Raw genomic sequence first — 14347 nt, 5'->3', positions numbered from 1 at the left:
TCCCCAGAGAAGTGGTCTTTATTTCTTGACCAACTGCTTTACCTTGTTAAGTTAATAAAGAAAACAGTTCTCTTTATAAGGATGTATTCCTTCTGTGACTTAAATAAATAAAAATGGTAGCAATAAACATTACTGGTTAACTGTTGCTCAGCCTTACCAAGCTACTTGAGTATATACAAATAGTTGAAATATAATGTTAAAGAGACTAAGTTCAAAAGGCAAATAAACTGTTTGAAACGACTAATTGACTTCAATATTGCACAGGGGTGGCGTTTTCAAGTATTAAGATGGCTGCTACAAAGAGTCAATACAGTATTTACAATTCTATTCAAAAGAAAAATGGTACCCGATAAGCCTTAAAGTTTGCCTACTGAATCTGCAATACAGTATATTAGCCAAATGAATGAACCAGTTTTTAAGCTCGATGAATTATAGGGCATCTGGCACAGATTAGGTAGAGCTAGAACTTACTTCGGTTGGAATGACAATGAGGACCAGAATTGGAATTTATTTTGAAGCCCATTAGGAGAAGATGTTGAAAAATGTACCCTTGACTGGTATAAATGTAGACGTACCATTCTTCCCTTTGGCAAGGGTGAGTTATAATTTATGCCAGAGGAGACCAACAACAACAAAAGACTTGGAGATTCTGGTCTATGAATGAAAGCTGTGCATATTTTGCCATAGGCCAGTGTCTGCGTTCCCTGGGTCTAGTGACACAGGCAGCACCGGGAGAAACTGCAGCTCAGCTGGCCCATGGGAAGAGGGTGGGATGGTGCAAGACAGGCCGAACTTGGTTTGGATGTGTGGCTACATGTCTCAAACCCCTTAAACTGTAGTACAGAATGACTCCATCTACTGGTAAATATAAAAAAATAATCAAAAAGAATGGATAAGAAATAGTGAGGCAGGCAGGAAGACACTGGCTAAATGTGGTTAGAAATCAGAGACCAGAATGGAAAATCAACTGGTATGTTTCCACTGCTAAGGGTTTAGCTCTTAACTGTCCGGGAGGGAGTGACTGGGAGAATTAGAACTTGGGAACATCACAGAGGAGAGTCACCTTAGTTAAGGGAGAAGCAGATAAAAGTATCTATTTGCAACCATGATAGAATCAAAGAGAGATCATGATACGCTCTGAGGGATGCTTATGTCAGAACTGGCAGAGCCCACTTCTCACTGTTTCCCACCCTTGGGGAGGATGGTGAGGAGGGAAGGAATGAGGTGAGGGAGACAACGAAAGTGTCTGATCGTTTACAGAGGATCAGTTTATTTGTTCTCAGAACCAATAACACGTGTATTGCTCATACCCAAGAACTAGCAATGCCCCCCCTTCTAAATATTTATAAATAATTATTAATATTTAAAGCAAAATTCTACATTACAGTTTATGAGAAGTGAGGAAATACCTGGTTGGTGATATGGTCCTGGATTTTTTCTCTGGTCACTGAAAGAGAGAGCAAAAAAGAAATTCAACATTAAGGTATGAAAAGGAATAAAATACTGTACCGGTCTTGCTCTGTTCTCACTCAGAACTCCAAAAGAACTCTCCAAGCAAGACAGTGTATCACAATAGGGACATTTATAATCACTCCAATAATTGGGATGGAAAAAAAGTCAAAACCGAAATAAACCACATTAGGCAAAGATAACAGAAAATGGAGTGGAAATCCGGGAAGGGTGATACCAGAGAACGTATTAAACTTTGGCAGAGAAATGGTAAAGAGATGAAAGGACCAAAGAAAAACGTGAACCACAGCCAGTCAAGTCAAAGGTTTACAAACAATGACAACCTGTTCAAGCATAATATTAACACTGAACTCAAGGAACCTTGAGGACCAGGCGAGGAGATTTAAAGTGGTGGATGGCAGAGGTGCTACTTTTCTCTGACCTGTGAAGATGATAAAGACGTTCTTATGTTTTGGTCCTGGCAGAGACTGAAGTACAAACCAACAGTTCTATTAATGGTATCTTGGTCAGGACAGAAACAAATCAGAGTAACATAACATATGAAAAGCAACACAGGGGTATAAATAATAAAGACTCTAAAATAATAAACCTCAGTCATTGCGAAAATAGCCTAATAAAAGTGATCAATATCATGTGTCTTACATACAAGGAAAAAAATCCTTAGGCATAATCAATAACCAACAAACCATCAGGAAAGAGAGGAAAGAAGACATTTTGTGGCCCTGCAGTTATTTTGTGCTTGTGAACATCTTGGTGTGATATGTACACTTTATTAAATGTGTCCTTTTAAAATTTTAATTAAGATGATTGTGTAGTGACATGCATTTATAAGAAATAATACAGACAGATTCCCCTGTACCCTTTACACCAGTAACATCTGGAAGATCTATAGTACAATAATATCACAACCAGGATATTGACATTGACATAGTTGAGATACAGGACATTTCCATCACCACAAGGGTCCCTCACGTTGCTCTCTTATAGTCACATCCATTGTCCTCCCGCCTCCACCCTCTTCTTAACTCCTGGCAACCACTAATCTGTTCTCCATTGCTATCATTTTGTCATTTCAAGAATGTTGTTTATGCCACTCACTCAACAGATAGCTAGTGGGAAGCAGCCGCATAGCACAGGGAGATCAGCTCAGGGAGATCAGCCCGGTGCTTTGTGACCACCTAGAGGGGTGGGATAGGGAGGGTGGGAGGGAGGGAGACGCAAGAGGGAAGAGATATGGGGACATATGTATATGTATAGCTGATTCACTTTGTCATACAGCAGAAACTAACACACCATTGTAAAGCAATTATACTCCAGTAAAGATGTTAAAAAAAAAAAAGAAAAGAATGTTGTATAAATGGAATCATACATTTTATAACCTTTTGGGATAGGATTTTCTCACTCTTGCTATGTGCATTCCTGTGCATTTCTACCTTTTTATTGCTGAGTAGTATTCCATGGTAAGGATATACCAAAGATTGTTTAGTCATTCATCTGATGAAGGACATCTGGCTAGTTTCTAGCTATGGTGAATAAAGCTGTTATCAATATGTATGTACAGGTTTTTATGTGAACATAAGTCTTCATTTCTCTGGGATAAATACCCAGGCGTGCAATTGCTGGGTTGTATGTTAGTTGCATGTTTAGTTGTTTAAGAAACTGTCAACTGGGACGAAGTGAGAGAGTGGCATGGACATATATACACTACCAAACGTAACATAGATAGCTAGTGGGAAGCAGCCGCATAGCACAGGGAGATCAGCACGGTGCTTTGTGACCATCTAGAGGGGTGGGATAGGGAGGGTGGGAGGGACATGCAAGAGGGAGGGGATATGGGGATATATGTATATGTATAGCTGATTCACTTTGTTATAAAGCAGAAAGTAACGAATAAGTGATATTCACCAGTCAGTTGAGCAACTAATAATAAGTATATCTGGAAATTTTACTAAGTGTTCAGTACCAGATTAAGTGTTACATGGGATGAAGTAGAAGAATAAGGAGTCCAGAGAATGGAGTGGCTCTGTTGAGTGGGATCTTAACGTCTAGTCACTGTCACGAAATAACGGGGGCAATCTTGGAGTTTCTAGATAATAAGAACCAATTTTCTTCATTGTTTTTTAATGGTACTACCCAATCGGACTCTTTTGATACATTTTAATATTTAGATTTCCCTTGTAAGATAATATGCAGAGTGTTTAAAGAAGACTGTTTAATGGTTTGTGGGGAAAAAATAACATGCCTTTTGAATTAAATCACCAGTATAGACAAGAAGAGGGGGAAGAACATTCCGGAAGGAGTGAGCCAGTGGGCCCAAAGCACAGAAAGGAAGCCAGCATGGCCAGAGGAAAGTAAGGGGAGGCCAGCGTGGTGTGAAATGAGGCAAGAAACATACAGCCATGGTCATGTAGACCGTTTGGGGGAGATTTATGGTCTTCCCCAAAGTAGAGGGAAGTCAGTTATTAAGGGGGTGTAGCCCAGGATGTGAGTAGGGGCACTGGAATGCCTTGGTCAGACGTGCATTTTCAGAGGATCACTCAGGGCTGGTTGCTACCTGGGGAATAGGCTGGAGGTGACGTCAGGGGCAGCAGCAGCAGCACGAAATCTTAGTTCTGTTTCCTTAGGAACCAAGGGAAATCTGAAGGAATTCAAGTGAAAAATAAGAGCCCAAACAATCAAATAATCATAACCTAATCACACAGCAGCCCACTGGAGTCCAGAAAACGGAGTAGGTGACAACCTGGCATCTAATTTACAGCTCTGTCTTTTACTAGATGCTTGATTCAGGGCCAGCTACTCAACGTTCTGGTCCTGTTTGGCCATCTATAACAAAGAGTTAACAGTATTTACCCCTCTCCAGATTTGGGAAGATTAAATAAGTATGAATTTTTCAGGCAAAGGGTGAGAGAAGGGCATTCCAGGGAATTGGGACAGGAAGAGTAAAGTCTCAGAGGCAAGAAGAGGGTGTGTTTGGGTAAATTGTGAGACATTCTGAGTGGCTTATATAGTATAAGCATACGTAGCACAGCAGGTAGGAAGGAAGGGGTGTAGGAAGAAGGTGAGACACCAGCTTTGGGAAAGATGACTTGAGAGGTGGAGTGGAGGATGGATTGATGGGGAGGAAAAGGACCCAAGAGCAGCTACGAATCTGCTCCTCAGAAAAATGCCAACACACAGCAAAATGGGACAATGCAGGAGGCTAGGAGACCTCTGCAGCCATGCACAGATTTGCAAGAATCTGCAGTTTTGAGTCTATTTTGAACAGCAGGCCCCAACACATGAAATAAAGATTTCTCAGATTCCAGCTCCTCTGGACCATTTTTCATCCCTCACAGCTAGACTCATCAGCTGTTCAGGCATTTCCCTAACTTAATGAACTGAAAGTTTGAGTTCAATGTCTAATATATTTATTCTAAAATACGGCTTCCCTGGTGGCGCAGTGGTTGAGAGTCCGCCTGCCAATGCAGGGAACACGGGTTCGTGCCCCGGTCCGGGAGGATGCTGCGTGCCGCGGAGCGGCTGGGCCCGTGAGCCATGGCCACTGAGCCTGCGCGTCCGGAGCCTATGCGCCGCAACAGGAGAGGCCACAGCAGTGAGAGGCCCGCGTACCACACACACACACAAAAAGATCCCTTCAAGATGGCAGATACCTCCTGAATGCTGGGTGTGCAAAGACGAACACAGCAGGGCACCCACCCTCAAGGTCAAGGTCAAGTGGGAGAGAGAGGTAAGTAGAGATAAGTGGCAACACTGCCTTTTAAGTGTTTTAACAGAGTTTTATAAATGACACCGTGTGAGAACACAAATGAAGAGCAACCAGTGTGGCTGATCTTGGGGAACAAATAGGTTTCTGGGAGAAATATTGCCAACAACCACTCTTATCCTCCCTTTTGGCTTATGCAGAAATATGTCACGAACAATCAAGGACAACCTGTTTAAAAAAAATATTGATTGATTGATTTGGCTGCTTTGGGTCTTAGTTGCAGCACGCGGGATCTTCTTTGTGGCATGTGGGACCTCATTGTGGCAGGCGGGCTCTTTGTTGTGGCACATGGGCTTCTCTAGTTGCGGCACGCACGCTTCACTCTAGTTGTGGTGTGTGGGCTCTAGAGCATGTGGGCTCAGTAGTTGCGGCATGTGGGATCTTAGTTCCCTGACCAGGGATTGAACCTGCATCCCTTGCATTGGAAAGTGGATTCTTAACCACCGGACCACCAGGGAAGTCCCAAGAACCACACTTCTTATTGATTTTTTATTGGCCTTTTACTTAATGGAGTTTAAGAATATCTTCTGGATATAGGCATGTTTGAACAAATTCTTAGAGAGAGGATGAATACAAGAGCTTAAATAAAAATGATGAGATAGGACCTATCCTTGGGATGTAGGAATTGGAATAATGAGCAGGTGGAAGTTGAACCAGATCTTCAGAAATGGCTGGAATTTGGAAGGCATCATGAGAGTGACAGCTCTGACTAGAGGAGAGGGTTTTGGGAAAAATACTGTTGTCCAGGGTGACCTGGAAACAAGTCAATTGCCTTATGTTTGCAACAGTAGACAACCTGGGGGCAATGACGGTTCCTTCAGCAGAGGTGGAATATGAAGGAAAATTAAACTGGTGAATACATTGGACAGAGTAGGGAGAGCAATTGGAGAATACATAGGGGGCTTTGGTGAGTGGATAAACTAGGTGATGGAATGGGGCCTAGACCAGGGAAGTCGAAACAGGAAGGAAGAGAGAGAGAGAGAGAGAGGGAGAGAGCGAGGAAAAACAAAGGAGCTCATGGAAGAAATGTTTGAGAGAAATTGGTAACAAACGGATAAGGGGAATAAAGATTGGAAAGAGTCATATCTGGCTTATTTAGTCACTTAATCAACAAATATCTGATCAGCTACCATATGTCACATATGGATACTAAGCTCTGGGGATTCAACTGTGACCAACACAGGCCTGGTCCCTGGCTGCTCCCAAAGAGCTTGTTGGCTTGGTTCCCTGCTTTTCTGACATTGTTTACTTCTGGACTATAGTCTACTTTTAGCCTTATCCATTCTGTAGTGATGCTCAAGCTGTTTTGAAGGTACCACATGTGAAATCTTGAGGCAAGGCAAAGAAGGTGAGGTTACGAATCTCTTCCTCTTTCTTGGAGTGCAAATATGCCCATTGTATTTCTGTGTATTACGTACGGTAATTTGATATTCTACAACTGCCAGATTCTGGAATATCACATCCCCCCTCCTCTCCACTAAAGGGTATTTTAGGAAGGAACATGAGAATTTGGGGAAGAGGACCAATATAATGATCTGTAACAGGGCAGATCTGACAATTTGGTGAACTAGGGCCCTGTCTTTATCTTGCAAAAGAGCACAGAACTGTAAACATTGCTTATGCAAAGGCTTAGGGACCAGGACTAGTTCAAGGGAGCCAAAGATGGGAGCAGGGGAGAGGTTTCAGAGCAGTCCGTGGGCGGAAGGGACTCAGTGTCTTCAGAATCTATCTACAAGTCATGCTGTCTCTTTATAGCCACTGCCTTGTTGCAGCCCATCAATAGCTCTCCCTTGGATGGTGACATCAGCCTTTTGCTGGTCCCTGCTTCCACACTTGCTCTCCCTAAACTCCTTACTACATCCTATTTGCCTTGCCCCATCTGCTTCTTGCCCATGTTTCCAACCTCGCCTTGATTTCCATTCCCTTTCCCTTTTCACCCTCCAATCACTTTGGTCTTACGTGAATTTCTGGTCCTTTTGACCTCTGGTCCTTTGTGCATGCTGCTGTCTTTCCAACTTGACAGGGCTAGCTCTTTCAAATTTTCAGGTTTCAGTTTAATATTAAGACCGTAGGGGCTCTTCTCTGGTCATCCCATCTCCTCTTGTGATTCTTGATCTCAGCCCTTTGTTTATTTCTTTCCCAGCACTTACCACAACTTGCGATTGTTTTCTCATTTGTATGTTTGCTTGCTTCTTTGCTCGTTTCTTCTTCTATAGTGTGAGTTCCCTGAGGTCAGGGACCCTGACTATCTTGTTTTTGTTTTTTTTAAATTTTGTATTTTTAAAACTTTGCTATTTTCTGATTTGAGACTACAGTACATAATCCTTAAAGTTTTCAAGTAAAAATTCTGGCAATAACATTTTATTAACAAGACAAGATCTCTTATGAGGAAACTACGTTTAAAAACAGAACAAGAAAAAGTAATAACCATTTTTATGAAGCAGCTGATTTTATTATAAGTGTAAGAGCACTAAAGAAAAGGTTTAATTTTCTATATCTTATAGCAGTGGTTACTAACACTTAAAGAATGTGGGTCCCTTTAAAATATCAATAAAAATTAAAATATCATGACAATTGCTTACACTTTTGTTATTTATTAAAGATGTTTTATAAAGTGTCTATAAATTCAACACTGCACAGAAAAGGAATCTGTACCTTTTTTTAAAATCTATTTTCTTCTTCTATGTTTTATTTATTTTTTTAATTGATTTTTTTAACATCTTCATTGGAGTATAATTGCTTTACAATGTTCTGTTAGTTTCTGCTGTATAACAAAGTGAATCAGCTATACGTATATACGTATATCCCCTCCCTCTTGCATCTCCCTCCCACCCCTCTAGGTGGTCACAAAGCATGGAGCTGATCTCCCCGTGTGATGCAGCTGTTTCCCACTAGCTATCTATTTTACATTTGGTAGTGTATATATGTCCATGCTACTCTCTCACTTCGTCCCAGCTTACCCTTCCTTCTCCCTGTGTCCTCAAGTCCATTCTTTATGTCTGCATCTTTATTCCTGTCCTGTCCTGCCCCTAGGGTCTTCAGAACCTTTTTTTTTTTTCTTTTCAGATTCCATATATATGTGTTAGCATATGGTATTTGTTTTTCTCTTTCTGACTTACTTCACTCTATATGACAGACTCTAGGTCCATCCACCTCACTACAAATAACTCAATTTTGTTTCTTTTTATGGCTGAGTAAAATTCCATTGTATATATATGCCACATCTTCTTCATCCATTCATCTGTCGATGGACACTTAGGTTGCTTCCATGTCCTGGCTATTGTAAATAGAGTTGCAATGAACACTGTGGTACATGACGCTTTTTGAATTATGGTTTTCTCAGGGTATATGCCCAGTAGTGGGATTGCTGGGTCATATGGTAGTTCTATTAAATTGATTTTTGTTGGAGTATAGTTGATCCATCTTTTTTATTGTTGTATCCAGGGCCCAGTGCTGGCACACTCTAGGTGTTCAGTGCAAATTTACAGAATAACTGACAGTATTTTCGGTCAGGGGCAGCTTGTACCAGTTCCCATATTTTAAGGGCAGCTGCTTCTGGCTCTTTCTCCCTAGTGAAAGGAAAGTTTCAGTGGTTAAAACTCACTAGATGGATCACATGAAGGCCTGAAGTTGACTACCGATAAATTCTGGCCCATACCAAATACTTTGTTTTGTGATGGCAGCCATTTTTGTATTAGTTCCCAATGGATTTTCCGAGGATTTTAAAGTATCCTAGTAATAGTGATTATGTCTAATGTCCTTTTTCCCTCCTATTTTATACAACATCTATAGTAGCCTAGTTCTGTATTACAAACATAATATGTGTTTAAAATTGTGGAAACTGAAGTGAAAGACTGAGAATTAATTCTAGATAACTTACAAAGCACCATTTTTATACTTTTCCTGAAGGCTCACAATATTTTAATTGTCCTTTTAGTTTGAATTTACCCAAATTTCCACCATTTTCTTTCACTAAACTGCTATTTACTAAAATAGGGCCTCTTAGCATAGTTACAGTGAAGATTCAAGCTTCTGTTTAATTGAATTGTGCAGTTTGCAGAATTAGGGGCCTTGGGTGGTGCAGTACTGGAGTAGACTTGACCTGAGTGCCCCAGTTACACGTAGGAACCCAACACACAAACTTAAGCTGTGTCTTGGGATGACAAGACAGACAGGTCGGATACAGTTTCCCTGGCAAAAGGTCACAGTAAGTCCAGGATTTGTGGTTTCTGTCCAAATAAGGAAGAGGTAGGTGATTTTAGGTGATATAAGTGGCAGGGAACATATCCATGTTTTGACGGGACTTAGGGACCAGTTCATGAACAACTCAGGTAACAAGGTAGAAGCCATGCTGGGGACTGAAGGGTAAGGCAAGGGCTGATTTGGAAGGTAACAGGGTTGGGTTCCAGTTCCTAAGGTCAGAAAGTCTGTTGAGGATCATGTGGACTCGAGCCAGATGGACCACTTCTGTGAGATACAGCAATTTAAATATGAGAAAAATGATCTCCTCCCTTGAGCTATTAAAACCCTAATAAATTAAAATATATAATTATTTTGTGGCTCTAGTGGTTATGATTGCAGCTAATGATAATTTTTTCTCTTGCTCACGGATACTCTTAGCCTGGTGGAGATGTAAATGTTCCCTGATTGAGACAAGAAAAAAGTAGGGAATCCCACTTAAGGAAAACCTAAGTCATTCCTTAATTTATTCAAATCATATTTGAGAAAGAGGAATGGAATTTAGGGGATAAATTGTCACTGCATAAGCCATTGCTAATAAAAGATTAAGAAGTATGTGGTTTAGCATCTTCTAATTATTTTTTTTAGCATCTTGAATATACAATGTTTGAAATCTCTGGTTGGATCAACATTATTTTGCTCAGAGGTTTGTGGACTTTGCATACTGATTCTTTCCTGTTTCCAAGTACATTTGCTTTTAGGCTATTTTTATTCACTTTAAAGGAATTTTAATAACTTTCTGTTGACAGCATGGACAGCTGGTCTTGAGAATTAAAGAAAATTCACTTGCTGACTGAGGAAGGAAGTGACATCAATGAGCTTCTAAAGTCAGCCCAGAGGGGGAAATTGGCTTGTGAGAGAGTAGCCTTTCATGGCACTGTCTTTATCAAGTGATGCCTTGAGATGCAAATTGATGTATCAATCAAACCTATGGTGCCTACCTTCAACCAACTGAGTGCAAAGGGAAGGAACAATGCCCTGCAACACTGAGGAGGAAAAGGATGAGGCATGTAGGAACCTAGGGACTAAGTGAGTTATGGGAGCTCATGATTCCCGGCCTCAGTTTCTTTGTCTAGAAAATGAGTTTGATGTAAACTGTTGGTTGAAGTCAGTCCATTTCTGTGACAGATGGCTAATAAGACCATGTACTAATAAATATAATGGAGACGTTACCTCACGACTTTGTCTCAAAGAGCGCTCTCAATAGTTTTTTATCTCCCGCTGAGAGTGAGTTAGAAAGAGGGATCTTTAAGTGTCATTTGTAGCTCCTACCTTGATTCCTTGATATTTCTAAAATTGGCATTCATTGTTTACAACTCTACTGCAGAAAAAGTCAGGCACCAAACGTGGACTTTAAGTAATAATGACCATACTAATAGCAATTATCATTGTCGTAAATAACAAATGACTTAATTCTTCACCACCATCAGAGACTTTGCCTCTGGAGCTGCAGTATCCATTTTTCAAAGGTAACCGTGGTGCAAGTGGAGTGCATGTGTATGTGTGGGTTGCATCATGTGAGTGTACGTGTATGTGTGTATACACACACACCTGGCAAAAATGAAGCAGAAAAGTACCTGGATACATGATATGGTTATGAGCTGAAAAATAAAAATTGCTGATTTTTTATTTCTTAGCTCATTTTACAAAGTGTTTGAGGGATGGCTCAATAACAGTTAAATAATCTGAGTTTGAGTTAATCTAGAGTCAAAAGGGGTTTTATTCAGCTCGTTGATAGATGCATTAATGTTGACTTCTTTTCCTTGTCAGTAAACATATTTGGGGATTCAATTAAATTTTCAAAGTTTATAAGCTTACATATGTAACTTGAACCACTCAAAAAATATTGGTTAAGTAAAGAAAAGAGTGATGAGCTCTCAACAGCCATAGTCTTCATGTTAAAGGATTTTCAGATTATCCCCAAGCAAAACTCACTCATCTAATCCTATAGCAATATTTTAATGAGCATCTATTCTGGACATTATGCTTGGTGTTCTGGAAGTACAGAAATAAAGGAAGCAAGATGAGCACCCCCACAAATAACAACATGAAGTCATGGAGCTGTAAGAGATTTACTAGTACACTGCATAGGTAGTCAGATCAAAAAGGTATTTAAATCTTGATATAGTAGAAATGGTGATGGGTTCACTTTCAGACTTTTCTAGTCTTGGCTTTGCCACTATTAAGCTGTATGACATTTAGCAAATAACTTCACTCCTGTAGTCCTTGCTTTATCCTCAGTACATAATGACAGTGTTGCAAGTACAGATGATCTCTAAGTTTATAGTTAAATTCTTTGGCCACGAAAAGAATCAGGGAGATTGAAAATTTCCATAGAAGTGGCACAAATAAAAAAGAGGTCGTGTTTGGTGGGGATCCCAAGGATGCTTCATGGAAGAGACAGCATTTGATCTGGGTAGTTATATTAATAAAAATAGATTGGAGAAAAGGTATTTCACCTGAAAAGAAAAGCATGAGCAAAAGCTCAGAACCAGGAAATGCATGGGGTGTGTACGAGGAGTCATAAATAGTTCTGCTGGACTTCAGTGAAGTCTGTATATTAGTGAGTAATCAAAGGCAAGGCAAAATGTGTGTCATGGACCAGTATCATGGAGAGTCCTAAATACTTCAGAAGAGATTTTGACATTTATTTGGTAAGGGAGCTCTAAAACATTTTTGAGCCAGAGAGTGATCTAAACTGTTTGAAGACGAAATAGAATCTAACAGTGCTATGGCTTGAGCATGAGAGGTGCTCGTATGGAGATGGCATAATGTGGGTGAATGAGAGATACACTGTGTGAGTAGAATGGGACTTCATTCAGATGGGGGCTGGAGTGGCAGGGCAGGTGGTGGAAAGAAGGGAACTAAAGATGATCAAGATCTTGAGCTTGGTTGCTTGGGAGAAGACGCTCTTAACACAAAGATGGAAACAAGGAAATAGGGCCAGTTTAAAGAAGTAAATTTGGCGAGTAATGATGGAGGTGGAATGATTAGCTCCTTTCAACATTTGTTAGGTTTAAAGTACCAGAAAGACATCCTGGAGGAGGGCAGTAAGTGAGATCAGGAAAGAGGTCAATATCAGGCAACCTTCTGCAGAGAGATGCCCGGGGAAGCTACAGAATGCAAGACTCTTTTTAAAGTATATACAGAGAAATAATGACCAAATTAGAACTTTGGGAAACAGTTGTTTTTTATTTATATTCAGTGATGCCTCTTTAGGTAATGGAATGCAGATTTTACATCATCTATGGTGAACAAGAGATGCTGTCTCTAAGCTATCACAAGGATTTACTATCAGGAACTAGCAAGTTAGAAGTTTGGTTTCAGAGCTTATGTTCTCTCTGGTCCTGGATTTGAGTCAAAGGCTTTGATTCTGACACCAATTCCGTTCGTGTGTTTTTCCTTTAACACACTAAATAATTCACTGAATTCTTCACAGATACTGACTGGCTGTCCACAAATTTAACTCACTTCTGACACCTACCTCCCTTGAGATAGAGTCAGATCCTACAGGCTAAGGGCTCAGTCCTAGATGCCTGCACACACAGTCCTGTCCCTTGACACACACGTGCACGTGCACACACACACACCACACTTCAGATGCCAGCTGCAAGTCCAGCTTGTCCCCTGGGCTTCTGACCTACTGGCTATAGATCAGAGGTCCTCATGACCCTCTCCTTGCGTTTGATTAATTTGCTAGAGTGGGGCTCACAACTCAAAGAAACATTTTACTTACTAGATCACTGGTTTGTTACAGAAGGATATAATTCAGGAACAGCCAATGAAGAGATGCATAGGGCGAGGTATGGGGGAGGCACGTAGAGCTTCCATGCCCTCTCTGGGAGTGCCATTCTCCCTAAACCTCCACTCCTTCACCAAGCGGGAAGCTTTCTGAACCCCAACCCTTTGGGTTTTTCTGGAGGTTTCAGTACATAGGCATGGTTGATTAAATCATTGGTCATTGGTGACTGATGTCAATCTCCAGCCCCTCTCCCCTCCCTGGAGGTCAGGGGTGGGATTGAAAGTTCCAATCCTCTAATCACAGGGTTGGTTCTCCTGGCAACCAGCCTCCACCCTTAGGTAGGCTCCAAAAGTCACCTTATTAAGATAATGAAAGACACCTTTATCACGCTCATCATTTAGGAAATTCCAAGGGTTTTGGTAGCTCTGTGCCAGAAACTGGGGACAAAGACCAAATATTATAGATCTATTTCTTATTGTAAATCACAATATCATCAAGGCAAATCGCAAGTTCTAGTAAAAGAAATTTAGGCCGATTTCCTTATTTATAAACTGAAGCTTACGAAAGTGTGGGACTTTCCTAAGGACACCAACCACACAGATTTTAGCAATGGTCAAGAGTGGAGGCCAAGCATTCAGAATGTCTGGGCTTGATTCTGTTTCTCTACTTTCTGTCTGGGTAGCCGTGGGCAAATAACCTCTGTGAGTTTTCTCATCTGTAAAATTAGGATAACAAGTATATTATAGGATCATTTTTGGTAATTCAACGAGTTAACATAAAGGGCTTACTAGCACAATACCTGGCATGTGTAATGACTCCTATCATAGGAGGCTCCAGCTAAGGATAATAAAACCAGATTGTTTACAACCCAGATGGAAGCTGTCCTTCAATGCGGTTAAGAAGAGTAACAACAACTTTCAAGACAGCCAAGTATCCTATTCTGGAATAACCAGGGAGTGTGGGAGAAAACTAAGGATAACATGTATTTTCAGTATCAAAAAAATGAAAAAAAAATTTAGTCCAATTTAAATGATTAACAAGTAGTCAAACATTTAAGAACTTTAGCTTAGCCAATTAATAAAAATGAAAATGCTTGGAATCCTGTTTTCACCTTAAGGCATAAATGCACAGGC

The 14347-nt window shown here is 40.6% G+C and overlaps 2 protein-coding genes across 4 annotated transcripts in view; both read right to left on the bottom strand.

Moving 5' to 3' along the window:
- AQP4 (aquaporin 4) overlaps positions 1-1452 on the bottom strand; it is a 72349-nt gene extending 70897 nt beyond the window's left edge. The window contains exon 1 of the mRNA XM_067014826.1: positions 1410-1452. The gene's annotated coding sequence lies outside the window, so the exon portion shown is untranslated. The remainder of the gene's footprint in view (positions 1-1409) is intronic.
- CHST9 (carbohydrate sulfotransferase 9) overlaps positions 1-14347 on the bottom strand; it is a 231680-nt gene that overhangs the window by 20748 nt on the left and 196585 nt on the right. For 2 of the 3 annotated variants that reach the window (XM_067014820.1, XM_067014821.1), the window contains one exon: positions 1410-1447. In XM_067014820.1, coding sequence (XP_066870921.1) covers positions 1410-1447 — 38 coding nt within the window. Of the gene's footprint in view, positions 1-42; positions 100-1409; positions 1448-14347 lie in introns of those variants that run through there. The other variant, XM_067014822.1, reaches the window with a different exon arrangement.

The sequence above is a fragment of the Kogia breviceps genome, chromosome 15 (assembly GCF_026419965.1).
Source record: "Kogia breviceps isolate mKogBre1 chromosome 15, mKogBre1 haplotype 1, whole genome shotgun sequence".
NCBI lineage: Eukaryota > Metazoa > Chordata > Mammalia > Artiodactyla > Physeteridae > Kogia > Kogia breviceps.
This window is presented reverse-complemented; position numbering and strand designations above follow the sequence as displayed.